The following is a 27991-nucleotide window of genomic DNA, read 5'->3' on the forward strand; positions in this document are numbered from 1 at the left end:
GTAGAACCTCCTTTCTTACAGAAATTGAATCTCATTGTGATTTCATTTCTAGTTCTCTTCAATAGCAACTTAGATTAGAAGGAATCATGATACCATGTGTGCATGAAACCTATTAGCTTGTAAGTTGCAGTTTAGATTGTCTGGAGCAAAAACTTAGTTTCCACTAGGGCCTGCCTGTAGGAAGTACACTGGACTTTGAGAAACGTACAGCACTCTGTGACTTTGAAGTGCACTGCTTGAGTATAGGATGCCAAACAAGAACTATAAAATCCACCATACATTACAGGCAGCTGCTAGCAGAATCTTACTTTCAGCTTCACAGCAGACCTAAACCTTGCCCTTCTTTGTGACTTGCAGCTCTGCCCTTGATTGTTTCTTGCAACATTAGCTGCTTTAGAAAGAACAATTAATTGGCACCTGTGAGACGAGCAGCGCCACTATAACAATTTTGAGATTGCGATCTGTGCTTCAGTATGGAGATTCCAGGTTAGCAGCATTTGGACTTCCGAACAGTGCTTCTTAACCATGGATTTAGCATGTCTTTTTTTACGGTTCTGGAGTATATTCATCATGCATGTTGTTCTGGTGTTGTATCAGTCATAACAGTTGTTATTACCATTTAAGTCTTGATCGATAATGAGCAGTAGGCGGCAGAGGTCATGAGGTGGATGATATATATTGGGGAATTATCTGGCTGTTTACCATCCATAAAAGCGCTTACTGCCCATCCTGTTCTGGTTTGTGGCTGGCAACTGCAGGATCGTTCAATTTGGTGATGGTTTCTTAATATATTTTCCACAAAAATACAGCAGTATCAATAAAATGAACGTTGATCCAAATTTCAATTGGATGCTTCCTTTTACCCCCGTCCCTCCTTTTCCTGACCGATCATTCTTCCAAGTTGGACAACTGTTTCAAGAACTTTGGTCCAACCTTCTTCGCAGTCCCTATTCCGTACGAATAGGAACCCAAAAATCTTATGCAATATTGAATAATCTGTATTATTTAACATGTCTAAGTAGATAAATGGTACCCTCACTCATCTGCTTGTCCTAATGAAGTTGGTTATTGGGAAGGGATCTACACTGCAGCAGGCATGCTTCTCATTTTTCTATAGGTTTCTCAAAATCATATAGAATAACATGTATCATTTAATAAAGTGCAGAGAGATGTGGTTGAGATCCTTATTATCTAAATTCATCTGTTTTCTTTAATCAAGTTTATTATTATGAGGGCAACTGCACTAGAGCAGACAGGAGATTCAGCCAGGAACAATGCTGCTGAAACCAAATAGGATCACCTCTTATTGTTTGATAAGCGACATGTATCATCCAAACTAGATAATATATACTACTGGCAATCCGGCTCACTATTTTAGAAAAAAATAAAAATTATTTTCGGTACGATACTAAATACCGGCAAGATCTTTCACTCTGGTAACGTTTGTTCCTTTTTCTTTGTGGTAAAAATCTGGTAACATTTATAAAATGATCATTTATTCTAAACATAAGCAACGTTCTGAAGGCTTTATTTCGACCCAATCTCTGATCATTTTGTTTTCTTTTCAGCCCAAGCATTCTTCCCCAAAATTGTTGGCGGCTGAGAATTGGAGGAACCAATTTCAATATTAGAGCAAGTTGCACATATCACCTGTGTTTATCTTAGCAAACACATTTATAAAAAATCATAAAATTCTGCTGCCTCACAATCTTCGATGTGTCCTAATGAAGTTGGTTGTGATGAGAGAAACTGCAGAAGAGCAGGCATATGAACCAGCGAGGAACAATGCTGCTGATGCCAGTGCAATTACCTTCCATTTCCGAGCCGCTGCCAGAATTGCAGCTCCCGCAGCTGCGATGGTGAGAAACAGCAGTACATTCTTCCACGCTTGAAATGCTTTGACAACACTTCTACAGCCCCTGCAGTGGACGACGTGGCGGTAGTATCTATTTGCCGGATTCGGTGCGTGTTGAGTTCCCACTCCCCCCTTGGCAGGGAACGAAGCTGAGATCCCAGCAACCAGCCCCGCCGGAGCTTGTTCCACCACTGCAGGCTCTTGGGGCAGCGAGATAGACTTGTGCCCGAAGTAGTAAGGCATCCCGTGTCCGACCTTATCCATCCACTTCCTATACTCCGCAACCCAAGCATCGGAGGATTTTAAATTAAGGTAGAGCTCCTTCGTGGGCACCTTCTCCTTCATCAGAACTTCATTTTGCGATGAAAGGAAGCCCATGTCCTGCTCGAAAACCTTGCCGGCATTCTGGTGGAAGTACCATTTAGGGACCAATTTGGCAAGGACCGGTCTCGTGCTCGCTCCAAACCTCACGATGAGCATCGACTTCCCCTGGCCTGATGGCCTGCAGAGGAAGAGAGCCGAGAAGTACTGCTTTTCACCTTTCTTGTCGACGAGTTCCAAGTTGTTCGAAAGGACGCAGGGTGCTTGGAATCGAAGGAAGTTCATCAGCGCCGGATTCTTCGATCGGCCCCATTGCCCTGCAAATCCCCTGCTCGTTCTCTCGGTGACGTTGAAGACCAGCGGTTGGGCATCTTCTCTCTTGGCAGTCCAGTCGGTTCGGTCGTGTGAGATGGGCACATGTGCAGGGTCCATGAGGTTCTCGAGGAGGATGGAATGATCGTAAGGGAGCTCATGAATGGTGGATAAGTCTTGGAAGCCCGGTCTGTCGTAGTGCTCGAACCAGGGGAGCTTGTCAACGTTCGGTGGGTTCTTCTCCGACATCCAGATCCACACCACTCCTTGAGATTCTCTAACTTCATAGGTTTTAGCACACGCTCTCAGCGGAATCTTGCCACCCTCCGGCAACTGCAACGAAATCGACATCGTATGAAGTTATTCTATTTGTTGCTTCAAGATCTAGTTATCGTCTGGATATCGGAAGAGCAAATGAAAAATGGAGAGAATTCCGGTGATCAAACCTGTGGGATCTTCACGCACTTCCCATCGCCCTCGAATTGCCAACCGTGGTAGAGGCACTCCAGTCTCCCATCAACCAGCTGTCCTTCGGAGAGTTTTGCTAATCTGAAAAGGTTTCCAGACTCGATTCACCATCTCATTATTTCAGCAATTAGTCAGTGCAGATTAAATGAAACGAAAGCAGAGTAACAGAAAAGCATGATATGTGATGTCTTCTGAGAGTGTTAGTTACTTCATGCCGCCATCACGTAAAGATTGATATGAAATTAAGAAGTTGATTTCGATGCCTGAAATGATCACGAATCTAGCAAAATTTCATACCGGTGGGGGCATCGGTCTTCGTAGCAACGGAGAACGCCGCCACCATCTCGATACAGAACGACCTGTTTGTGAAAGACGGTGAGGCCGAGTGGTGCGTCGTCGAGCACCTCGGCCGCCAGGTAGAGTGGGTACCACTCCTCCCTCCAGTCGTACTCCTCGGCGGCTTCCTCCTCCTGCTGCTCCTCTGTTCCCGCTGGTAGCAATATCTCCTTGTCCACATCCTCCACCACTGCAGCCCAGCACTCTCCCAGTCGTCTCCTTTTCCTCGGAAATTTTTTTGTTTTGTAGATGTTAGAACTACCAAAGGGAGCCGCATCGGTCGTGGAGACTGGATATATGGAAGTGGGCTTGCAGGGGAGAGCAGAGGAAGAGGAGTCCAGTGCTTTGTGGAATGAGAGAAGGCATAGAGACGAGAGATGAAAGAGTGCCATGGTGGGAGATACTCCCCTCGTAATTAAGGAGGGAGCGATGGGGAGATCTTTTAAGTTTCCTAAGGAGCTTTTCCAAGGGTGTTTATGTATACGAGTTCTACTGTTCTCCTCCTCCATTCCATCGCCATGTTCAGCCTGCCTCCATCTCCTGACCACACAAATGGGTCGAAATGTCATACTTGAAATGGGGTGATGGGAGAGATACAGACAAATAAGTGTGACACTTGGGTCGAGGATGGCCTCTCAATCACTAGACGTTTCTTGTTCCCTTCTTACTCTTGGTGGTCGTGGAAGAAAGTTGAAAGAAAGGAACAAACAAACTGTACAATTTGGTCAAGAAAATACATAGAATACTTCATATGTACTGTTTTAATTTGAGAATAATGGTTGGCATAACTCGGGCCAGCGCATGCCTGTCCGGATTCTCAATGTCTCACGATTTACCGGTGGTAAAATACGAAAATAGGTAATGAGGTTTCCTCTCTCTCTCTCTCTCTCTCTTCTTCTTCTTCTTCTGTAGAAAATGAGCTTTCCTTTAACCCACCTACCCACTGGCTGTGTATGGGCTGGAAACCTGTTTATGTTGGTCCCATGTAGTGGGAAATTTTTGGATAGATTTAGTACCATACATACTGTAGATAAAGCTGTACAAAAAATATCATCTCAGTATTTTGAATCGAAAAATTTTATAACCACCTGAATAACGATTTGTTGGGATGGTTAGACGGAGATGTGTTGAATTGAACATACTGATGTGGTACTTCTTTTTATCGACTTTGTCTGTAATGTAAATCTATCCAAAAAAGAATTCTTCCCGGTCACGTATTTGATTACCTAACAGTCCATTTTGTTTAATAATTGCCCGTCCTATCATTGATGGGGCCTCCATTAGTGTGGTATGGCTCAAGTACCAACTAACGTGTCTCCTTCCTTTTTTTTTTTTAATTTCCCTCCTCGAAGAATAGCACAAACCCTTTTTATCGAGATGAGGAAGTCTCTGTGCACACATGCGGTGCAATAAATTTAATATGTAATATATTATTTAATTATTTTAAAATATATAATATATTTAATAATAAAATATATATTTAATATTATTTATTTTTAAATTTTAATGATAAAAATATTTTTTATATAATAAAATAATAATAATATTATTTTTTAATAATTTATATGATTTTTCGTGAATATTCATGATATTCTAAACCATATACATATGTATCACATCCTAAATAATATATATGACTTCTTAATATTTTATATAGTTTTTTATAAATATATATGACATCCTAAATAATATATATGACATCCTGTGAGTATGTATGGCATCCTGAACAATATAGATGACTTCCTAACATCTTATATAATTTTCTGTGAATATATATATATATATATATATATATATATATATATATATATATGATATCTCGAACAATATATATAACTTTCTATGAATATATACGACGTCTTCAATAAATAATATGGCTTCTTAATATCTTATATGATATTCTGTGAATATATATGATATCCCAAATAATATATATGACTTTTTATGAATATATATGGCATCCTAACTATATATAGGGTTGACAATTTTCGATACGACTTGTTGATATAGATACGATACGATACATATTTAGACGAATTCGAATTTGGAATAATGAGTTCAAATCATAAACGGATTGATCCGTTTATAACACGATAAATTCGTGTCTTAAACAGGCTGACCCACATTGGTTCGTTCAATTAAACAGGTTAAAATAAGTTAACGGATTATATAGATTAAAATAGGCTAAAACAAGTTAAACAGATTAATAGATCCTCTTAAATGGATCATTAGGTGGGTCATTAGACAGGTCATGTATTCATTTGATCCACCAACACGATTATTAATCATGTTAAATAGGTCATATTGTGTCAACCGGTGTATATTCATATCGTGTTCGTGTTTCATAGATCGATCTATTTAATTAAATGGATCGTATTCGGATTGAGCTAACCTATATTATACCTTCAGATCGATACAATCCGTTTATAATCTGTGAACATGAATTGCCAGCCTAACCATATATATGATTTTCTGATATTATATAAGACATCAAAAAGTCATATATATTTTTTAGAACATCATATATATTTACAGAAAGTCATATATATTGTTCGTGATATTATATATATTCATAAGAAGTCATATAAGGTATTAAGAAGTAATATATATTATTTAGGATATCATATATATTCACAGAAAGTCATATATATTATTTGAGATGTCATATATATTTACAGAAAGTTATATAAGGCATTAGAAAGTCATATATATTATTCAAAATATCATATATATTGTTTGAAATATCATACTCACAAAAAGTTATATAAGAGTTAGGAAGCCATATATATTGTTCAGGATGTCATATATATTGTTCAGGATGTCATATATATTCACAGAAAGTCATACAAGACATCATAAAGCCATATATATTATTCAAGATGTCATAAATATACAAAAAGTCACATATATGGTTCAGAACGTCATATATATTCATAAAAAATCATATAAAGCATTAGAAAGCAATAATACTATTCTTTTTTTTTTGTTATATAAAAGAAAGAATATTTTCATCACTAAAAATTAGGGAAAGAAAAAAACTGAGTGGCATTAAATATCTATTCTATCTAAATGCACTACATGCCCCAATATTATTGATGGTGCGCTACTATTGCGCTGCACGTGGTGCACAAAAAATTACTCTTATCAAGATAGAACATACAAACATTAGGCATTCCCTGAGCTTACAAAAAGGTTATATGGAGTTGATTGCTGACTTTAAGAACTCGTAACAAGAGAAAACAAGTAGGACATGTGTGGGCTATCTTGTCCGTGATCATCGCTAGCTGGTCTTGAAGGTAGCTTCTCGACAAGTACCCCACAAAAATAATCCCTCTTGCAGAATTGCACGCAGCTTTTAAAAGCTATGGGGTAGGGACTCCAGTGAGACATGATTCACTTCAAGGATGCATATTGGTCAGCATCTTTCATTATTTGAGATTAGTGCTGCAATGCCCAGCTCCTCAAATTGGACCAGCCCAATACAAATCCAGAACAAAAAACAACAATAAAGAAGGAAAGAAAGGACTAGAAGGGAGTTTTCTTCCTCAACAACTCTCGATGGGAGTTGGATTCTTGAGCCAACTAGAGGCTTGCCTCCATCTTTAAAAGGCCTCCTGTCCTACCAGAATCCTCTCCCCCTTGAAAGATCACTGATTGCCAGCCACCGTCGCTTTTTTCTCTCCTTTCTTGGTAGCTGCCATCGGATTCACTATGCTGGTGATGAAAACTTGCCAAATCTAAGGCCCTGATCCTTTGTCCTCTTTCATTTCTCTCCTCTCCATGGCCTCAAGCATTGCCTAGGATCATCGATTTCGTTGGAAATCCATTGAAAAACAAAAATCCTTGTTCAACCCTTATTTTGGTCGAGCTTTCTTCCTCTTTTCTGACCACCGGTGTTGCCACCCATTGAAACCACACTTTGGGTTATGTCGTCCGACCTCCTTACCATCCTTTTCAAAGGTCATGATGGTCAGTGATTGGCCAATGATCGAAAAAATCATGGAGAAAAGGTGGATCCCTTATTTTTGAATCACTCTCTCATATTTTTTGTCGGCTGGTCATTGCCATCGACTGCTGGTCGAGCCTTCTGGCATGATCTCGATCTTGGTATTCCTCTTCTAGGAGAGATGAGGACTCTCTCTTTCTTATTCTCTCTCTTCACCCACTTTCTCTCTTTAAGAAGACTTATGATTCTAGTATTGAGTCCCATCTCCTTGTGGATCCATTTTGAGCCTTGGCTAGGAGGCCCTAACTGCCCTAGTGCCCGGATAGCTTTTCAGACTAACCATCCGGTCAACAATCTTTTTTCTTTATAATTTAATTCTATTGAATTCATCAAATAGAAATTGATTATGTCTTTAATATTTTAAATAGGATTAGCCGATTTTCCTAAGGAAGTCTAAAAATCTAGAATGGATTAGAAAAGTAGATTTTACACTTAAATTACTATGTTTTCTATATATATAATCTGCTATTGATGAAATCATATTTTTTATAAAGTAAAAGATCAATAATATGAAATAAAAAATATATTTTATTATGATAAAAATGATTCCATAAAAATATTTTTATAAAAATAGCATATTTATGAAATATAAATTTTATCGTATCTTTTATTATTTTTCCTACCTATATATTTATATTGTTTAAAAAAGATATAAAGTTTTAAATGCTCTCAGATAGCTATGCATGATTTTTAGAATTGAGGAAGATCGACACTTGAAGTTAGTATCTATAACAAATATAGCCCCGCTAGTGGATTTAAAGTTGGTGTGAAAAATAAAACTCTATCGATTGAGAAGCATGATCTTATCATGGGTATAAAGTGATAATATGAATATCTATGAGCAATATTTTAAAATATTATATAAACATATGATGGTAATGATTTATGAATCATATTTGTAAAATATTCATGATTTATAAAGGCATGTTGTCTTTATGACTTGTTTTATATATTATACTATGAAATGCTCTATTTTTATAATATTTATTATTTTTTCTAATTGATGTATTGTTTATATGAAAAAACTAATGCTTAATTCAGTAAGAAAGTATAGGCTTTATTTTTACAGAGCTACTATAGCTTATTTTGCTTTTATTTTCCTTTTCTAACAGAATAATACTACCAGGAAGGATGGATGATCCAAGTTTGGGGATATGTGCTAGTAAACTTAAAAATTTTATAACTAAATTTAATTTATTGGATGATTATGAACTTGTAGTCAATTATTTATGAATTTTATGATATGAATTTTAGTATTTGATTTTAGATTTAAATACTTTGAATTGGTTTTAGTTTAATTACTGAATGAATGATTAAAATTGAACCTCTTTATTATATTTTATCTATGGTAGATCTTTTATTTTATTAATGATTATGAATATTGATTTTGTGTTATCGAGCACGGCATCCTTCGGAGGTGGCAAAAATCAACCCGACTTGCCAATTTGACTCGCGTTCAACCCACCTTAAACAAATTTGAGTTTGGATTAAATGATTTTGGATCATAAACGAGTTGATCCATTTAACCTATTTAATAATGGATCGGGTTCAGATTTCAGACAACTGACCCGTTTAATCCATTTAATAAATGGATTGGGATAGGTCGGATCGGATCGAGTTGTAACTCGTAAATGCGCAATACTATAGCTTAAAGCATTAAATAGTTTAAATTGATTGCTGCCATTGATCCTTCGCCCTCGGTCCCATCTTGAGTATAAAAGGCTCTTTACTCTCTTTCCTCCTCCGATCCGATTTCTAAATCTAGGGTTTTTGGATTCCTCCTTCTATCCTCCACTTTTCCTTCGATGGTCAGTGCTTCCAACTTTCTTTTCATTTTTCAATGATAGCCGAAGGTACTCTACTCCTCCTTCGATGGTTGGTGTTTTTAGCTTCCTTCCTAATAACGATCAGGCGAACTGTGAAGTCAAACCTCCCTCGATTTTCTTCTTTGGTTTCCTCCTTCGGTCCTCCATCATCGTCGGTGCTTGAGATGAGGTGGCCATATTCGTTGGCACTCGGCCATCACTGAGGGAGTCCAGATCTATGCCATTTTTTTTCTCCTTTTCTTTCCAACGGTCGTCGCTGATGGGCCTTGTGCTGGTTGGTGCCTTGGTCGTTTGAGATCTAGAATTTTTTTCTCCTTTTTCTCTTTAAATGGCCGGTGCTTTCTTCCCCAATAGCCGTCGCTGAGATCTTATTATGTTGTATTTTGTTTGGAACTTCTTTTTAATTTTTTTTTTTGACTAAGAACAATGGATGTTGTTATATTGTTTTTATTTGAAATTTTAAATACTTATTTAAATTTTAAGTAATTTTGAGATTACTTTAAGATTTGTATATGGAGGCTATAATGATTTTTGGATATATATTTGATGACGGCAACAATCTTGGATGACCTTCTTATATATGCAACCGGTTGTAGTCATTTTGATTTAGGTGTAGATTAATTATCAGATTTGAGCTTCATCTTCCTCTTCTAGATATGCATGGATTTTTCTTTTCCATTCTTTGCTATTCTAATGATTTTAGATGCAATAATCTTGTTGTCATTCTTGAGATGCATGAGAATCTGGATAAGCAGTTCCATATGTTTGAAGTTATACCATATGTTTGTATCCTTGACTTTTTCTCTATCAATATTTTATACTCAATTGAACATTGCTAAAATCCAAATTTTTCATGCAGGAACTAAAATGAGTTCTTTTTAGGAGATTAGCTCGAACTTATTTCTAGCTAGTTATGTTTGTTCAATCTAGGATGGTCTGGATTTCCTCTGTATTTAATTTTCTATTTGGGTTTTATGTAACATTGAATGATAGATATCTAATTCTTCGTGCTAGACATTTTCAAGCTATTATATTTGTTAAATCTTTATAGTCTTGTATAAAAAAATAGTTATTATTTTTTATATTATATTGATCATTTGATTGTTGTTATTATTTAACTCTATTAAATTAAATTTATCTATTTTTGATTTCTAATTTTGATGTTTATATTTAAATTTGTTGTTAAGGTTAAACTAAATATGTGAAAATTCAAATAGTATTAGGCCCAAAACAATCAATTTTCTTAAACAAACAGGTTAAACAGGTCAAATCATGTTGATTTTGATAAATAAGTTATTTATTTAGTAAATAGGTTAAATAGGTTGAGTTGGATCGGTTAAACAGATTATTTGTTTAATAAACAGCTTAAACGAGTCAGGTCGGATGGTTCATTTATTACACAGATCGAATTCAGATTTGATATTTTCTAACCCAATCTGTAGTTGATCTGATCTGTTTATGATCCGATTCGATCCGATTGTAACCTCTGCATTCTTTGATGATATAGTTGTATTATATTTCAGATTTGAGACGTAGCAAGTGTCAAAATTATAGGACTATTTTACTATAAAAAAATGTCCTCACCTTCCTTCGTGCAAATCCTATACCAAGTATTCTTTATATAACTCCCAGGATCACTAGACTGAGAGTTGCTTTCATCGGGTGTTTAGGTGATGCCCTGCAGAGGGTCACTAAGTTGCAGAACAACTTATATTCATATTCAAGGTTTCTCATGGCTCGCACTAATTTTACATCTCTCGCGCTTTGGAGTTTTGTCAATCATCAACCACAAGATTTTTTGAATCCTATTCAGATTCTTTAGGTCATGTTTGATGCATTACCATACAATCTTGAAAGATAATATAGATTAGAATAGATTGTCATCATTAAATTGTCAGTAATGTTAATTATTATATTTGATACACATAGATAATGTTACAGTAAAATTATTAAAAATTTTGATTCACATATTTAGTATGACAATCATATTACCGATAATATGAAATCAAAATTTTAAAATACCTCCAATAATTTTGTTTTGATGCTCTTCTTTTTTTTTGATGAAAAGTAATGGAAGTGATGTGGGTCATGTGGTGATGGTGCGGAGAAATAGCGGATCGAGGGATGTAAAAAACCACGGACACTAGGGGGATGGAGAGGCGGCAGATGCATGTGAAGTCGTGGGGGTGGTGGCGACGGACGTGGAGGAGCTACAGGGAGGTGGTGGGGGACAAGGGCGAAGAAGCCACAGACAGACAAAGGGAGACGGCGGAGCCACGAGCTAGGGGCGCATACGGAGAGGGGTGAGGAGGGGGGTTGGGAAATAAATTTTATGTGATGTTTTTGAAGGATAATTTTGTCCAAAATTTTTATTGCAATATTGTCAAAGAAGTGGTAATCTGAATAGCCACCCCTCTGCAAAGCAATCTAGATTGCCTCCCATGAGGCAATCTGAATTGCCAAGATGATCTGCATTACAACCCAAGCAATCTGAATTGTCAAGGTGATCTGCATTATCATAAAAAATATGTCAAATATAGTAATCCAGATTATCATATTAAATTACCAGCAATCTGAATAGGTTGCCAGCTACCAAATATAACCTTAGAGCTTTCCAGCTTCTACTTACAATCCACACGAAAGTAAAAAAAAGAAAAAAAAAAACCAGATCTTTATCTTTTAATTTCTATCCATCTCACCTCTTCAGGGCTGACTCCGACTGAAGTTGCCCTTCTAGCAAAGAGCGCTTATCCTTTTTAGATTTAAAAGCAATTTTGTTTAGAATGGTGATAAATCTGTTCCTAGCCCAAAGCACACTCTTTTACCTCTTCAATTCCACATGCTGACAAATCTTTTCCACAACGTCGCATTATTTTCTATTTAGACATCTTCGACAAAGCAAAACATTACATTGAAGGGATCAAAATTGAGCTTCTGTAGAGTTCCGGAATAGCTACTCGAGACTCCAAAATAGTTTTTAGTTAAGCTTAAAACAATAGTGGACGGCCTGCATAGAAAGGCTACCGGGGCCTGGTTTGGGTGGCCTAGCTTTTTGTGTTACTATTATTTTTGGGAGACATTTTTTTTGGTTCACACAAGAGTTAACATAGGGAAAGATCTGATCCAATAAAATGTTCAGGATTGGAGTCAATTTCAGGACAACACTCCAATTTACCCTGAACAGTTCAAGATTAAACCTATTTGTGACTTTCGTGGGAAATCTGCAAAGGTTGTCTCATTGAGTATCATGTGATATTCAGTCTTATGTCGAATGGTCAGCATGGTATTCATATAGATGATTGGGTTCATAACTCAACGGCCTTAATTTTTAAATTAAATTGGATTCAAATTAAATATATCTGAAGCTCTTTTCATAGTTGGACTCAAACTTTCTCTCTCCCCAACAAGTATTAGATCTTGATGTTATAGAAGTGTTGGAATTGATGGCTCATTTAAATTAGAATAGTACACAGTTTGGTAGACCGAATCATGGTGTCTGCAGTGTGCGAAGTTGATATCGCAAGTAGACTTGGTGGAACAAGATGCTGGATTTGAACATGGACTTGGGTATGATTGTTGGAAGAGCGGACTCTTGTAGGGACATTGTAACACATGGCTTTTGGAGAGCCGGTCAGTCTTGGATTTGAGCGGCAATACACTATACTGAAGTGTGGCTTTTAAAGAGAGTGGGTGCTTGGGCTAGTAGGACAATAACACAAGAATGGTTGGGTATGGAGCTTGATTGGAGAGTGGTTAATTGGACTCAAAAGGGATTTGGAATTGAGCAGCGTGTGGAGAGAAAGAATAAAGAGAATCATATACGAGGTTTAGTTAGAAAAAATTTTTATAATCGAATCGATCATAAAAAAAATTATAGTCGGATCGTCATCGTCTGTTACATACATAAATTAAAATATTTATAAAAAAAATAATTATGTAATATTTATTTAAACCGTTCAAATATTCATTGGATTTATTTATTTATTTTTTTCGTATGTTAACGTGCGTGTGTAAATACACATGATCATCTATTTTTTTGATGAGTAGTTTTGAAATATATCCGATCATAATTTTTTTCTTGATTGATCCGATTATAAAAATTTTATTGGATTTAACCTCATATGCAATAACCAATGGAAGGTGGACTCAAAAATTTAATAATTCAAGCTTTTAAGTTCAATCGGCTTCCAACGCATATCAAGCTGGACACCAACCCTCCCATTCTCCTCGACATGTCTTTTTTTTTTTTTTTTATTGGCTGCTCAATAATCAGTCAACAAGGAGATTGATGGTCTGTGAATTGTGGCCGCACTGAACAGTAACAATTGCCTTGCTTCCTGTGTGGTATAGTTCGCAATTTTTTTACGAGGCATGTATTAATGCCTTGCTTCCTGCCAACCAATGCACCATTCACCGAAACTAAATGCAGCCACGTCTCCCTCGCCCACCTCCTTACCACCTCCACAATAAATACCCAAAACCATCAGTTCGCTGGCTAGTTTTCGTCCCTATTCACTTCTCTCTCGCTGAAACAACGCAGACTCCTAGTCCTCCATGGACCCAAAACTCATCGAATCATCCCAGTACTGCCTTCTCTCTACCCTTCTTGCATTTCTTCTCTTTGCGTCTCTCTTTCCTTCGTCCACTTCACAACTGTCCACAGATTTCTACTCACTTTCTTGCCCAAATGTAGAGCTGCTTGTAAAGAACACGGTGCGCTCGGCTGTCGCCTTTGACCCCACCCTCTCCGGAAAACTTCTTCGCCTACTTTTCCATGATTGTATCGTTGAGGTACGTTCCAATGCCACCACCAGAAACTATTCCTAAGATAGTCCTGTAATTTGATAGCATGGTAGATGGATCTCATCTCATGGTTTAAAATTTAACCCTATGGTTAGTTACTAGGAGATCCAACACCAGCTTTTCCTGAGATAGCCTTGTAATTGGTTAAGTGATCTCAGGGCTGCGATGGCTCCGTGTTGGTGCAAGGAAATGGGACTGAGAGGTCCGATCCAGCAAACAGATCCCTCGGTGGATTCGAAGTGGTGGAGTCAGCAAAGAGGCTGCTCGAAGTGTTGTGCCCTGGGACTGTCTCCTGTGCTGATGTGTTGGTTATGGTTGCAAGAGATGCTGTGGAGATGGTAAGTTTAAAATTATTAGCGATGGCTATCTTAATCTTTTTCACTTGTTATTCTCGAATACCTACTTATATTTCCCAAAACTCTGATTCTTTTTTTGAAGTTTGTATGGATGCTGTGTTAGATCTAAGGTTGTCCCAAGGAGAGAGCATTTTAGGAGAAGCTTTTTTTTTTTTCCCCTCCTCTGTTTTTCGCCCCTGCTAGTTTTGTGATGCGCAATTGTAGCTTGTAACCCCAGCATGCCGTTATTCTTTCAGATTGCTGTTCTCAAAAGTTTGGTTATAAATTGGTGAATGTTTTCTTGCCTGTTCATGATTTCATGCATGGCAATTCCTGATATGCACCTGAACACAAGAATGTACTGTCTTAAGCAGCTCTGATGGGCCTCCCATTTCCATCAAAATTCATCAAAAAACAAAAAAGCAAAAAGAAAAAAAAAAAAGCTTTGTGGTTACTCATGTAAATTTTCGGCTGTATAAGAAATTTAAATCTTTCTTGAATTATACCATCTTCTATTCAAAATGTTATGATGCTGCAAAAAAGAGAAGGCAGATGGAACACTACTTGTGGACACTTCAAAACCATCTGGCTACCAGTGTGTAGCAGAATATAATTGGTGCCTAAGTATCTTTTTTCACTGATCCATAGAATCTTAATTCGTGAGAAACGAAGTAATTCAATACATTCAGCAAAGGCAGAAGAGGAATAGTCTTTACCAGTGACCAACTTTATTCACAGGCTGGAGGACCATCAGTTCAGGTCCCACTAGGAAGACGAGATGGACGGGTTTCATCGTCTTCGAACGTGAGACCCAACATGATAGACACCAGCTTCTCCCTTGGTGAGATGGCTCAGCTCTTCTCCTCCAAAGGACTCTCCATAGACGACCTGGTAATCCTTTCAGGTAACAAATATCTCAATCTCTAATCCTCGTAGCCATGGAAAATAAAGCTGGCTCCCCCACTCCTCTGAGCTCACGGAGTCTCCCACCTGTGTCTTAGGAGCTCACACCATTGGCTCAGCTCACTGCAGTGCATTCAGCGAGCGGTTCCAAGCGGGACCGAAGGGAAATCTTGTGCCCATCGACAGCTCCCTGGACAAAGACTACGCAATGGAGCTGATCAAACAATGCCCAGCTGGTGCAAGTGCCACTGTGACTGTTAATAATGACCCGGTGACTGCTTCTTTGTTTGATAACCAGTACTACCGCAACCTGTTGGCTGGAAAGGGGCTCTTCCAATCAGACTCGGTTCTCGTCAATGATTCCAGAACGAAGGGAAAGGTAGAGGCATTCTCTGAGAGCCAGGAAAGATTTTTTGCAAGCTGGGCGGAGTCATTTGTGAAACTTACAAACATTGGAGTGAAGACAGGCGATGAAGGAGAGATTCGTGTTTCTTGCATGAGTGTAAATGATCAAGGGGAGTGAAGATTGAATGGTTATTTCCAATCATGCTTGCTGTTTCATTAGGGCATCGGATAAACATGGTTGATCACCTCTTTCAATCATGAGACCAGAGGTTTGGATTGCTGAATTGTTTGAAGAGCTTTAGGTAATGATTCTTCATGATGGATGTATTGGTTGCCCCTACAGCCGCGCTGTTTGAGGTAGCCGCTTTATTGGCAAAAAAAAAAAAGAAGAAGGAATGTGAGAATAATTAGCAGAAGCCTTTGTCACATAACTCTTTGTTTGTTAATTACAGAATTCTCTAAGCAATAATCTTGGCCATAGTTTCCTTGGAAGTTTAGTGTCAACCATTAATATAGTTGCTGCTGCTAACCTGGCCGATCAAACCATTGCATTCCAGATTTGAACATGATGTACTGTTAGGCCTTTGATTTAAGTTTAAGATCCTTTCAAAGTAAAAGGGACTTCTTATCCTGATCATTAATTCCTTCTGGATATAATTTCACCATAAGATGATAGCATGTTTAATGTTGCTTAGACACCGCACTTCTATAACTTAAGCGAAAAGATGATTTTTCTAACACTAGTAAAAATCCTTCTGCAAGAAGAAAAGTCAAAAAAGTAATTTCAAGAAAAACCAGAAAATCTGGATCCTGGTTGGCCTCACTTTTATTTTTTAAAAAAATAAATCAGTTATTTAAAAATATAAATATATTTGATATAATTAATTATTGTAAAACAAATATAAACATGAAGATGATGGCCCAAATAGTCATAATAATGACAAATACAGTTGCAGGCATATTGATGGTTGTGCTATAGTGACAATAGCAATGAAAATGCTAGCAATATGATAATAGTGATAATCACGAGTGCACCGACTATACGATGATAGTAGCAATAACTAATTATCACGGTAGTGTATGATAGAAGCCATGATAATAATAATGATAATAGTGGTGGAAACAATGACGATGACGATAGTAGCAACGATAGAAATAATATGGATGATGATGATAAAAAAATGAGTTTTTTTTTTTTTTGAAAATGGTGAAAGTAAAAAAAATTTACTCTCTCTATAAATGATAAAAATAATTTTTAAGAATACAAAATAAAAATAATAGCACCTAGCATATTTTTTTGATCTGATTTTTATGATTTTATTATTTTTTTTTTTTTAAAAAAAAGGAAATTGGAGGCATGCCTAACTGCTTTCTAGCTTCTAAAATAGGACACCAAACACACCTACCCTGTCTCGTAATCTGGATGCAATAGTTCTTTGCTGAAAATAAAATGGTAGCGAGCTCTGCATCAGGCTCGGTTCTCAGAAATCTAAACACTTCAATGAGATGTTTTAGCAAATCTGCATGGACAACGAGATATGTGGTCCAAAGATTCAAACCAACCTGCTGCCCCCATTATCCAACCTAATCACCCTTATCCACTGGACCATGGTGAATGGTGCAACAATATAAGGACCTCTAACGAACAAAATATGAAATATTGAAATACGACCTGATCCAAACTTGTTCACAGGTCGTACAAGCTGCGGACCAAAAATTCATCAACCACCGAGGTCTGAAAGTGTCCTACACGCAACAACCATAATTAAGCACACATCTCAAAAACTCATCCAGGCATTTATACATCTAAAAAACCTGCTCAACACATCGATTACAATTCAAAATACGCAAGCAAGAGATGTATTATCAACAATTCAGAGTCTCCAACATTTGTTCATTTTCATGAAACATACTCCAGCTTACAAGCATCATAGGCAAACCGACAAATTCTTTTTTTAAATAAATATCAATCAAAGACCATCCACAAAAATCCTTTTTTCCTAGACATCTCAACTTATATGGCACCCTGGTTGCATACCAATCGCAGAAGAGAATAACAAAGTACGTGAGAAAATGGCTGACAGTTTGATGAAAGAAGCTGCATCTATGAAATTTTGAGATATAAGTTTAATTAATGTGGGGGAAGTGATGAAAGAAGCTGCATCTATGAAATTTTGAGATATAAGTTTAATTAATGTGGGGGAAGTGATTCACTTCCCCCATTACCCATCAAAAAAAGAGAGATATCGATAATCTGTCCCTCCTTCTATCTGTTAATTATTCTGCATTCAAGACAAACTATTTGGGCCGTTGGCTTGTGCAAGGAAACAACTCAGATTACATTGCCATCAGAAATGCATGATGACCTGTCTTGAACTGGAAAATGTGCTTGACATACCACAAGAAAGCTATGCGAATCTTCCAGGAATGTAGTTCAACTTCATGGTTGGTGTGGCATAATAGCGACCTGCCTATCTTGGGTGGAGACGTCGCAAGAGATTTCAAATAAATTTGAATTCTAGGTGGTTACAAGGGGATCTAAATAAGAAAGGCAAGCTGTAACAATCCAGAAGTCTGGGGCAAAACAAGCAGGCCAATCCTTTGATTTGAATCCCCATATAAGGAAGGAGGTTATGGCAATCCCTTGATTTCTGCCTCCAAATCATAATGGATCTATGCTCTCGTGTCTATATAAACAGGGACGAAGAGACTAAAAAAACAGACTCTAAAGGAGAGAAATTCCCATAGCTCAAAGATCTCATGGTGAGAGGATCTCAAGCCTCGTATATCATTTAGTTTTTTTTTTCTTCTTACAGATCCATAGGCTTATGAAAAGGCCAAGGTGAAGGCCAAGATCAAGGTGAAAACCAAGGCAAAAGTGAAAGCCAAGGCCAATGCTAAGACGGAGAGCCTAACTACCGAGATCCCAAAGGTTAAGCTCGTAAAGGTCGAACTCTCAAAAATTAAACTCTCAAAGATCGAGCTCTCAAAAGCCGAGCTCTTAAAAGGCCGAGCTCTCCAAAATCGAACTTCCTAAAGGCCGAGCTCCTAAAGACCGATCTAGAGATGGGTAATGGGTCGTGCCTGGCACGGCACGGCCCAAGCCCACTGGGCCGAAGGTTTAACTAGCCATGCTGGCACAGTCCGTTTAAACAAAACCCCTGGCCTGGCACGGCCCTAGGCCCAAGGTTGGCCCGTTAGGCCCGCATGCCTGATAGGCCTAACGGACCTTTTTTTTAATTTTTAAAATATAAAATAAAAAATATTAAGTAATAAAAGTATACGAGAGATAGGAGATATAAAATAAGAAAATTGCATCTTCAATCCATTCATACTCATAATATTAATGTATGTTAAAATTTAAAAAAATTAAAGAAAAAAATTGAAAAAAACCAATGAATGATGAATTTGTTCAAAATTAAAAACATAAAAATTCTATTTCTTAGAATTATTAAAAGATCAAATAAGTTAGAAACATGATGAGAATCTTGTTTCGCACGAGGACCACAATCAGGAGGCCAGTCTTGTTTGATTGAAATTCCTCTTCTTCTAGTAGGGGCATGCTTTTTTGGGACAGAATTTTTTAAAATCTCATCCTGAAGAAAATCTTCTTCGTAATTGCATGGCCTCACTCACTTAAAATTCTGTGTTGATGCATCCTCTCGCCGAATTTTAATTGCATTAGAATTGACTTCATCTTCTGAACATGACATATATTTAAAAGTATTACCATCATTAGAAGATGTCATGACTGATATAAATAATGTAACTAAAAATTAAAAAGAAAAATAGCGGATTGTTGAGAATTTTTACAATTGAATTGAAGAAATAATAGTAGAGAGAATTGGAGTGGGTACGGTAGAAAATGGTGAATTGATGTGGTGAGAATGGAAGAGGGGACTATTTATAGGGGACTACTTAAGGAGGTCGGGTTGGCATGCAGGCCGGGTTGGGCCTGTGGATCGTGCCAGCCTAGACCTTTATGAACCGTGCCGGACCTGGGCTGCGGGCTGCAAACCCCCAACCCAGCCTGGCCCCCTTATATGTGCCGTGCCTGGCACAGCCGTTATTGTAGCAAATGGGCCGTGCCAGTTCATGCCGAATCAGATCATGTAACGAGTGAACCAGTCCGGTGCCCATGTCTAGACCGATCTGAGAAAGTTGAGTACCTAAAGACCAATCTGAAAAAGCTGATTAGAATCAAACCATTTAAAACAGAGCAACATTCTATTCTAATCTTCTCTTATATTTACTATTCACCACTGTTATTCCAAAATCCTTCATGACTTAAGCATCATAGAGCTCGACCAAAGCCAATTCAGCAAGCTTTTCTCATATTTCTATGTGCAGATCAGTATATCTCTACAAATCAACCAACGCCCTCCAAACCACCATAGTCGGGCAAGATTTTAGCATCAACAATGATCATCAAGCTAACTTGATACAAACCATTTGTTATGTCAAAGGAATAAATTTTTTTGTGACAATTGTGGCGCCATTCAAGTCCAGCCAGCCTTCCCATTATGTTAAAATGTCTTTACATGGACCACAAAATGATACAAGCATTTTCTACAAAAAAGGGCCTGAATCACAGTCTAAAACTGAAACAAAATACATTGGTTTAAGCCAGAAGCAATCCAAAACTAGGTCATATATGGAGTTTTCAGATGGGATTGTCTTATGGTGCGAAGTCATCGTATATACAATCTATTTTAGTTAATTTCCCTACCATTACTTCATTTCCTTAAACATCAGAAAGTATTCTCATTATTAAATTATATTTGGAAGAATCACACAATTATGTTCTAGAGAGATTGAAAGAAAACTAACTCTTTCAATAGCTTATCAGTCATCTATAATAAAATTCAGTTATTATAGGTGTTGAATGTCATACTTTGCATTGCCAACCATATTACACTCCAAAGATGATCTTAAAAGAATTCCAACAGTGCCGTGCCAAAACAATATACAACATAATTTAAATGATCCTGAACTTATTTTAATTTCCTTTATTTTTCATCTAATTTTATGCATTTTTTTATATAATTTTGAACTGAAACTGCTAAAATTGGAACCAGAGATCACCAAAGGTACAAGACAACCAAAATGGGGAAAAACAGAACTCTTTGGTTCAGTCAAGACCAAACAAATTTTTCGTTTAAAGTTTTTAAACATAGTTGTTCTGCTCAGATGACTAACTCACAAACCAATCTGAGGTCCTTCAAGATTAATCCAGCTTACTATAAGCAAGAAACCAGAGTCCATCCAGCCCCACAAGCTCTAGAGAAGATTACCTTCTACACGTCATTTGAGTAATTGGCTTGCCAGTTCTTAAAAAAAAATAATAAAATAAACAAATAAACCGATCCACTTCATTCTTTGTTTATTTAAACATGTGAAGTTACACTGAAGTTCTCGTGGTCCTATTATGCTTAAAAGAGATTGCAAAGCTATAGGGGCAAGTTGGTCATGCACAGCAGAAATTTTGTTGGACCAAGGAAGATATTGGTTTAGTTGATGCATCACATAACGCAAAATGAACATAGGATGAACACAACAATATGGAGATCTGGTAGATACCTTTGCTCTTCATCACCTGCATGTTCTCATAAATAATTCACAGCCAACTCCTCATTCATGTCACAAGCTAAGAATGCCTCTATGACATGTGCATGATCGAAGCCATCTATTAAAATGCAGCATATTAAGGCAGTATAAAATAGCAAAATGAGAAGTCAAGGTGCATTAAAAGATAAAGAGAGACATACTTGTGCAATTGCTTCTTGCTCAGCAGGTGTATCGCTGATGGTATGGGACATCTCCTGCTCAGACTGATCAAAAAAATCACCAGAAAAATTATAATTATCATGTTACAGATATTGAATATGATGAATTCCAAGGAAGAAACAGATCACCAGATAACACAACAACTTAATTGTATCAGGACCGGAATATACCCAAAACTTGCTTAGTTTATCTTCTTCATAAGACAATAGTACAAGAAAACAGAACATTGTAGAAGCAAGAACCAGTCAAATTCACAAGATATACAAACTTGATGAAAGTATAAGTTAAAAAATAAGATATTCACAAGACATACAAACTCGGTGAAAGTGTCACAAAATAAGATTTTTAATATTTTATATGAAATCTTGGTTGACATAGATTAGTTATAACCATACCGGTGGCGGACCGGGATGGTTTCAGCGTCCGAAATGAGACATCGACGAGAAGGTGGAAATGAGAAGGAAAGTGAAGGCAGGAAGAGGGGAGGGAAGGAGAGGGATGGGGGGAGAGAGAGAGCCTCTGAAAGCCTACTGAGGCTGTCGGAGGGCCGCTGTGCCTGCTGGAGGACCAGTGAGGAGGGAGAGAGGAAGAAGGAAAGAGAAGAAGAGAAAGAGAAAGAAAGGGGGAGGAGGGAAGGAGAGAGAAGAGGGAGAAAGAGCCTTTGGAGGCTCGTTGAGGCTGCTGGAGGGCCAGAGGAGGCCGATCAAAAGCCCCTATTTCGATTTTTTTAGGGAATCGAGTGAAGTCGGTAATGCTGTTGCAGGCTTCACTTAATCCCTAATTTTTTTTATTTATTTTGGCGATATCATTTGTGGATTGTTGGTAAAATATAACTATTCAGAAACAATAAATACCGGATTTCACTATAAAGAGAAAAAGTAGCAAATTTGCCTCATAGATTGCAATTGTCTTAAGTGAATATCAAAAAGCCAACCATCCACCAACCCAATAAAGTTGTTCCCCTCGAATGATATAGTATAAACTTGGCAAGAGCAGAAAAGAAGTGCATTTGTGTAGTCTAAATGTTAAGTATAATGTTGCCATAGGTGGCTGCCTAGGCACTTCGACCAGCCAACCACCTAGGCACCTAGAGCTTCCTAGGCCTCTAGGCAAGATGAACATCACAGTGCCTAGGGACCAACTTTGTCTTGAGTAGATGCCTTGTTTGTTGATTGAGTGAAGCATTTAATTTGTTAACTAATTCTCCCTTTAAGTAAAAAGTTATTTAAGTCAAGAGTGAAAGAAGTCGAGTCCATTTATCATATGTCTCTTAAATACTGTTTAATGCTTGAACTATAAGGTATTTTACTCTTTCTAAATTAAAAATCATACTGCTTTTTATTTTAAAAAAAAAAGAGAGACTACATTACATACCATGACTTTTAGAATGTGGGTATGTATTGCTTCCAACCAAGTGTCTAGCCATTTATCCTTCCACTACCAAGACATAGGAGCATGGAGCATGATGTTGTTTGAGCCTAGGTCAAAAACATCTATGGCATGTATGGTTCCATGACCAACATGGAGATCTCAAGTTGAAAAATAACAACTGTAGTTTCATTAATGATGGTTCCAGGATTGCTTTGCATCCTATAAGAGATCGAATTTGACAAAAAAGGAAAATAAATGAATGTGCTGCGACAAGTTCTACATCAGTGTTTGAAGTCAATAACAAAAACAAAGCAGTACATTAGTTGTTTACAAGGGACTAAAGGAAGCTTTCAGTATTACCTACATATGGTCTAGGCAATCCAGGGTCCTGGGGACAGACCTACCCTTTAGCATTTTTTTGAACAAAGTTGTTGCCTCAGGACTTAAGCCCGTGCCATTCCATTTGTCAGACCAAGTTTTTTACCATGTACACCAAGCAATGGCCCCTTAGGGAGGAAAGGAAGCTAAAACCAAAATATAGCTAAGTCTTCACTTGCTTACTAATAGACACATGAAGAAAGGGAATTTACATTCTTGAGTTGACTACAATTGCTTGCTTGCATAAATGAAGAGATTTTGTTTTACCATTTGATAGGAACAACATCCACATTCTCCTCAGCATCTAGACATAGACCCATTGTTCATCAATTTTGAATGACCAGATCAACATCCAAATACATGTTATATGCTTTAATCTATATAGGCAATTGCTTTAGATTTGGTCGGGGCTAAAAGCATATCAAATATGGATCACATATTCGTATATCTATATTTATTCAGTAGCTATGAATGTGGAGACAAATATTTAAAAAATACCAAAATTTGTATCTGAATTTGTTTTAAATGCATGTGGATAGGAATCAAATATGAATCATATCCCAATATCCAAATTTGTTCTAAACAGATTTTATACAAATTAGACATAATTATTATTTATGTTACATTCTACATGGATAGGGATAAGAATCGGATATCAGTTCAGATCTAAATAGGATTTTTGAGACGAGACTAATAACAACAACTGATTACTTTGGAAAATTAATAAGTTGCACACTTGACAAACAAAACCAGAAAGTAATAATTCTCCTTTGCTAACTTTTACCAAGATTTTCACCAACCAACTTATTATATGACAAGTAACTTAGGAGGGAATTTTACTATTCATGAAAATTCTAGCTAATACCTGCTATTTTAAAAGAGACAATGCTTGCGTGGTGCTGAAGAAACAGACAAGCAGTAGTTGCCATGTAATCAAGATTCATGAGATTTTTAAAAAAGATAGGTCATTAAAGAGGCAACCAAACAATGTTTATTATAATTTAAGTGTCCCCACCTCGATGAAATTTGTGGAGAATTGTTGTCTAATATACCCAAAAATTCTTCAAGCAACTAATAAGCAGATCATATGGCACAACTATAGAAAAGCTCACGGGTCTCCATAGTATCTGAAAGAATGGATCAAATATAAATTGCCCTAAACAGTGAAGCAACTAAAACAACAAAAATAAATATTCAATATTTAGTCTTAAATACCAAGAATAGAAAACGACAATTAAATAGATAGCTAGAAGCGAGAAAAAATCGAGAGAGACTGAGAGAGAGAGTGGGGGGGAGTGGGGGGAGAAGGGATAGGGGAATGCATATTAGGGCAGAGATCAGTGGTAGTGATGGTCCACAATATGCCCAACCTAGGACTAAAATCAATGGTGGCAGTGGTTGGTACTTGGGTCCATAACTGATGCTTAGGAATCGAAAGGTCAGCTCTTCAGATTGCCTATCAACACTCAAGGCACAGTAGACACCAGTTAGCCCTTCATAGGCAGAAGTCAATGGCAGCAATTATTGGTGCTCCAGGCTCAACGGCCACTGCTCAGGGATTGGCAATCAGTTCTGAGGATATGGCTGTCAGCTCACAGAGCTTGGATGGTGCAGGCAAAGGGAAAATAAGGCATGCTTTGTGGTTGAGAAAGAAGAAGAAAAAAGGCGAGAAAAAAGAGACAATCAGGATTTAAGGGTGCAATGCTTAGCAAGCTTAATGGGCTTTTATCTATAATTTAACTTCAAATCTGAATCTAGGGGAAAAAATAAAACAACAAAATCTGAATCCAGATCACTATGCAGCAGAATTTATAACTAACCACCTGGATTTGTATCTAAATCCAGCCAGATGCAAATTTGCAAATTTGAATCTATCTCAACAAGATATAAAGTTAGAGCCCAGTCGAACTTTATCTAGTCCTATTCAAACCTAGGTTTTATTTAAGTATCAGGGCTTGTTTAGATTTTCCTATAGGAATGGACTGAAAATCTGTGGATTGAGCTGCGTATTTAAGCATGGATTTATCAACCAAACACCTCCCAGCCCAAATCCAGTGGGAAGAAAAAAAGACCTCCATGGGTTTTATTTTCTTCCTACAGACCAAAGGTTGGCATTTGGACAGGTTCATAGAAGATGTGAACTAGATAGGCTAACAGGCCCAATTTTTGCAGGATTTTCAGTCTAATCATATAGAAATATCCAAACAGGCTCCATTGTTACATCATTCCCAGAATACTTCCTAGGCAGCACCAGATATTGGACATCTGGTAGCCGCTAGTTTGTCCCAAATGATTTTGAAATAGAAAACATAGATGACATAGATGAATTATGCTTGCATGATATTTTAATCAATAGTAAAATAAAATTTAGATTTGGACTGCTGCAAAAATGATAGGCAAGAACTTTCCAGAATTTCAAGGATGTCCACTGTGAATTGAATTCGCATGATCAACAAATAATAGATTGAAGAAAAGCTGAATCTCACGATCCCATTATGTTTGAAGGTTCAGTCAGAGGCATGTGCAAGTTGTTTCAGAGAGCATTGAAAAGTCTTGGTTGTCCAATGATAATTTTTATAGACAAAAAAAGTTATGATTGAAATAGTTAAGGTTGACTGTAAATCTATAAGAGCTAAGCACTATTTTAAAATGGCCATCTGTGCAGCCACACACACACATTTGGGGCCTCCTGGCGACCACACATAGGATCAAGGCTACCTTCATATGTAGACAAGCAGCAAAATGGGTGCTAAGTGGTGCATATAAGCCCAAGCCCCCACTGTTCCACCTTGTCTATATTTTTTTTCTTCATTTTCTCTGAAATTTTATCAAGCTATTTAAATTTTCTGTTATTTTATAATTATCTTGATTTTTGTCTTTCTCTTTTTTTTATTCTGTAGATGAATCACACTGGCACCCACCTAAACAGCTGCATGTTGCTTAGGCACTATACCTTAACTGCCTGCAAAATGACAGCTGCTTTTTGAGATCTTTGAGCTAGTGTTTTGCTACTCCCTCTTTTTCCAGTTGAGCTTTTTAAGCTTGCTTCCATATATAGAATTGTTCCAACACCTACTCCTAGTTTAGTAACTAAAATTCAAGGTGAAAGAGTTTGAAAAACTTAGGAAATTAGATGCATCATAATCATTGGTGTAGGAAGTCTTTGGCTCTTTGTAGTGAATTCACAAGTTGATCATCATATGGCTTTGAAGAAGGAAATAGAAGACTAATAGAAGTCAGAATGCTGAACTCTTTTTTTCATAAAAGGAGGACAGCAAGAATTTACAATTACTGATAGGAGTCTCCAGGTTGTAAGAAGATATGTGAAGAGCATATAAGGAGGTGCAAATAAGTTAGAAGGTGAATAAAGAAATTCTGTAGAGGTGGAAAAGGTGGAGACCACAGGGTTAATGTCAAGTGACTTGGATCATGGACTAAAAGTAAAAGGTGTGGAAAAGGTATACAGAAGGATGAGATGTGGAACAGTAATTTTTCCAAGGGTTAGGAAATTGTGTGCGTGGTGTGGGTGAGGGGAAACATGAGAGGATTCAGATGATGGAGATTTTTGAAACCATGTAGAAGGATAACTGGAGAAATTTCAACTATAATGGTTGTCAAAGAATAAGCAACTGTGATCATAACATAGATCAAGATTAAGATTGGTTGCACAAATGTTATTATTATTCCTATGTCTAACTCCATCTCAGTTTGCAACTACACCAAAATTTTCCATTTAATGAATCTTCTTGAATCGTCTTCAATCATCTATTAGTTCTCCCATATCTAATCCTAATGTTAATGTCCCCTCTATATCGTTGACCTAAAATTCAAATCTAAAAATCCTCCAACAGACAGAAGAAGTCTTGTATGAAAGCTCGATATAGACATCCAAGTTTTGAAGCAGCATCCTTCAACAAAAAAGGGGAAAGAAAAACAAGAAAAGAAAAATTAGGATTCCATAAACCACTATTGACCAAAGGTGCCTTATTTACCCTCGAAAGTTTTTTTACGAATCCCACGCTCTGCCAACAACTCGACGCAAACCAAGAATTATTATATGAAACCGAAAATGTCTTTTTCTTAAAAAAAAAAAAAAGGAATGTGGCTTTCAACAAAACGTTACAAGCCTACCAAAAACAAAACGTTACAAGAACCCTGGATTTATGCGAAAGAGGGAACTAATAAAGTCTCAAGGAAAACCCCAAGAAAGACCCAAAGGAAGAGAAAAAAAGAAAACCAAGATTGAAGAACTTCCAAAGAATGTAGCCTTCAAGTAATCATTGCAAAAACGCCGACATCAATGATCCGCCCAAAGGATGAAAGGAAACAAGAATATTTCACGCAAGAAAGATCAGGTATTCAGGTACCGTAATCAAAAACAGAGAAGACAGAGAAAAAAAGGATGGAGTTCACCGTATCGATGGGCTGAACCCCGATATCGAAGTGGCTCCCCTTCAATGTCTTCACCGTGAGCTTCATTTCATCCGTGGAGGCGCCGAGAGGAGGAACGTGCCCCCCGATCGGAATCCTAGCAGAGGGAAGCCGAGGATCCCTAGAACGACAGCAGCGTGAGCCGAGCGAGGGGATATCTCGTGGATCGGAATATCGGGAGGAGGCGGGAAAAGAATGGGCCAATTCGTGGGGTCGTGGGCTCTAATTATTAGACGGACCCGGTCCGTGGATCAGCCCAACAGTCAGCCGCCAAGTTACCTCTCGCGTCTAAACAATTCAAGATCGAGAAAGGCTTTATACACCAGTCACATGCAGTGTAATAAAATTACAGTGGAGTGCACCATCCAACACGTACCCATTATTTTTTAATATATATTTAATATATATTATTTTATTTTTTTATTTAAAATTTTGAATGATAAAAATATTTTTTTTAAAAAAAAGTTATGATATCATACGATAATATTATGATACCCCGTGATCAAATTATAAT

The 27991-nt window shown here is 37.3% G+C and overlaps 2 protein-coding genes and 1 long non-coding RNA gene across 4 annotated transcripts; 1 reads left to right on the top strand and 2 right to left on the bottom strand.

Annotated features, from left to right (window-relative positions):
* Window positions 1-1606: 1606 nt before the first annotated feature.
* Window positions 1607-3837, bottom strand: LOC105039555 (protein TIC 55, chloroplastic). The gene is made up of 3 exons (XM_010915744.4): window positions 3254-3837; window positions 2935-3037; window positions 1607-2821 (listed from the first exon to the last, which is right to left on the bottom strand). Exons 1-3 carry the CDS (start codon window positions 3799-3801, stop codon window positions 1703-1705), a joined length of 1770 nt encoding a protein of 589 aa, XP_010914046.2. The 5' UTR covers window positions 3802-3837; the 3' UTR covers window positions 1607-1702.
* A 9775-nt stretch (window positions 3838-13612) lies between these two features.
* On the top strand, window positions 13613-15902 carry LOC105039556 (peroxidase 18). The gene is made up of 4 exons (XM_010915745.4): window positions 13613-13915; window positions 14086-14265; window positions 15001-15166; window positions 15264-15902. The coding sequence occupies exons 1-4, from the start codon at window positions 13679-13681 to the stop codon at window positions 15686-15688; spliced, it is 1008 nt and encodes a 335-aa protein (XP_010914047.1). The 5' UTR covers window positions 13613-13678; the 3' UTR covers window positions 15689-15902.
* On the bottom strand, window positions 15737-27650 carry LOC105039557 (uncharacterized). 2 transcript variants are annotated; one of them, XR_012136684.1, is made up of 4 exons: window positions 27460-27650; window positions 21279-21341; window positions 21091-21196; window positions 15737-15874 (listed from the first exon to the last, which is right to left on the bottom strand). It is a non-coding gene; the product is annotated as an uncharacterized lncRNA (long non-coding RNA). The 2 variants fall into 2 exon arrangements; XR_830928.3 differs by lacking the exon at window positions 15737-15874 and having other exon boundaries at window positions 20869-21196.
* Window positions 27651-27991: the final 341 nt, after the last annotated feature.

This window comes from Elaeis guineensis, chromosome 1 (genome assembly GCF_000442705.2).
Source record: "Elaeis guineensis isolate ETL-2024a chromosome 1, EG11, whole genome shotgun sequence".
Lineage (NCBI taxonomy): Eukaryota > Viridiplantae > Streptophyta > Magnoliopsida > Arecales > Arecaceae > Elaeis > Elaeis guineensis.